Raw genomic sequence first — 2,193 nt, 5'->3', positions numbered from 1 at the left:
GACGTCCCTGCTAGCCGACACAACACAACAACCGTCCCAGCTTGCACAAAACACATGAATCTTGAAACACAAGTATACGAAGACAACAGGGATGTCTGAGACTTTGCCAAATCTCAGTTGAATGAGTTTTAGCCGAACTGTGGAAGAATATTGTCATTACAGGTATTCAAACAAACCACATCGATTTTTTTTTGAAAGAAATGCCCCCTCCGTAAATAAATGTAAGACGTTTTAGATCGCTGCTTTTAGTAACCTATAAAACGTCTTATTGGTGACCTAATACAATCGTATTACAATTGTTTATAGAAAGTACAATTCTATAAAGTACAACAAGAAAGAACGCCCCTAAATATCTAGCTAGAGAATGAAGAAGAGGTTTAGCAGCTCCCATCAACTTACCCTAGCCTAGCTATTTCTGTTTTACCTAGTCGTCCTGAATGTCTGATTCTGACGTTTCACAGTTGGCAATCAGCATGATAAGCCCAGCACAGACAATAGGATAAAAGGGCGAACATAACAACACCAAGAGGGGATGCGGTGCTCTCTTGGGAATCAAGCCGCCCAGGACAAACTCGGTGATCAACACGGTCCCCAGGGTAACCAGAAAACCCTGCAATGACAAAGAGACGGGTGTGACCGTGTGAGAGGAGTGCAACCATGGCCAATTTGACCACTGGACCCAGAGCATAATTGAACGTGAATTGAAGATCGGTTGAAGTAGGAGTACTTAAAGTACGATCTCGATCTGCTTCTGCCGTACGCACCTTGGTGAACATCTTGCAGGAGGCGCACTTGTCACGGGGTGGTGGTCTTGTGGCCGCCGGCGACGGTCGTGGATCCCTTCTCTCCGGCGGCAGCTTCCTCTGCCCACGCTCGAGGTCGTCGATCAGCGGGTGGCCGAGGGCCACGTCCCCATCGTCGCCTAATCCCTCCATGCCGCGGGCCATCCAGGTTGATTTGTATTGTTTTTTTCTTTTCTTTTGCGGTGGGTATTTGGACCGTACGGAGGATAGCCGTGCACGAAATCAACCGGGTTGTTGCATGTGACGGCTGGTAACCCGGACGTAGCATGATCGATCTCTGTTTGATCTCGACGAGCGCCATTTAAACCATCCCCATCTGTTCGTTAGGAAAAGACTCTGATGGGGCGCCCGATCACGCGCATCCGGGCACATACAACGCAGGCGCTAAGCTAGGGACGCTAGAAATTAAATCCTATCTCTTGTGGCAGTTTCCAAGTTATTCCCGGCTCTATTTCTGGCATCGATGCCCAAGTAGGAGTCAAGCGCTTAGAAATTACGTACAAAAATCACATCCTAGCGCTTGCTACTAGCGCCTAGGCGCTTGTGGAAAAAAACTCAGATCCTAAGCCCCTGTATAAGCATCGTTGCATTGAACATGCTCTCAATCAGTCGTGCTCCCCACACTGCTCCCCACACGCCACGCGTCAGTGGGTCTCACACACAATCCTACCTCCCTCGACATTAGCGTATCTTTAAAGTGGACCCTCAAACTGTCCGTGTACGCCCGCCCTTAATGCGGGCTAGAAGGAGGTTGGGATGAGGGTTAATACGCTGCAAAGATACACGCATGAGGAGAGTTGTTCTATCGGCGGCGGGGTGTGTGAGATAGGGAGATAAGTCTAGGTGCGACGTCTGATTCAATGCAGTGTATGTGGTAGGAGGACATGAAGGGGTGTGGGTCCCCAGGATGCGTCGCGCCATGGCGGGTTGCTGACACGTTGACCAAATCGGTCACCCGATGAATTCCATACTTTAACAAAGACGATGGATGGTATTTTGAAGGGAGTAATCCGCTTAAAAGAAACTACATTGATCTCCTGTCTCATTTAAAACAAATACTTTATTCTCAGATAGCGAGCGATCGCGCTCAACAACGATACCACGTCAAACGATGTACCTGTCCCTGGGGTGTCCATGTAGGCAATTTCAGATGCGAATGATTTGACACTAACATCATGTAAGATTTTGTTTAATTTCATAAACAATGGCCTTTACTTTTTATGTTGGGCAATACGCCAATACCCTTGCGCTCACTAGTACTAACTCTGTTTCATAAGTGACTCAACATTGTACTAACTTTGGTATAAAGTTGAGTCATGCATGATTTGAGACAAAGGGAGTATATAACAACAGTTTTGCTAAAGTACCATAATTATTGCACATCTAAGTC

The 2,193-nt window shown here is 47.1% G+C and overlaps 1 protein-coding gene across 1 annotated transcript; it reads right to left on the bottom strand.

Annotated features, from left to right (window-relative positions):
• Positions 1–213: 213 nt before the first annotated feature.
• Positions 214–1,046, bottom strand: LOC123058912 (uncharacterized). The gene is made up of 2 exons (XM_044481582.1): positions 765–1,046; positions 214–610 (listed from the first exon to the last, which is right to left on the bottom strand). Exons 1-2 carry the CDS (start codon positions 945–947, stop codon positions 425–427), a joined length of 369 nt encoding a protein of 122 aa, XP_044337517.1. The 5' UTR covers positions 948–1,046; the 3' UTR covers positions 214–424.
• Between the last annotated feature and the right edge of the window lie 1,147 nt (positions 1,047–2,193).

The sequence above is a fragment of the Triticum aestivum genome, chromosome 3A (genome assembly GCF_018294505.1).
Source record: "Triticum aestivum cultivar Chinese Spring chromosome 3A, IWGSC CS RefSeq v2.1, whole genome shotgun sequence".
Lineage (NCBI taxonomy): Eukaryota > Viridiplantae > Streptophyta > Magnoliopsida > Poales > Poaceae > Triticum > Triticum aestivum.
Note: the sequence above shows the minus strand (reverse complement) of the source record. Positions and strands in the feature narration are given on the sequence as shown.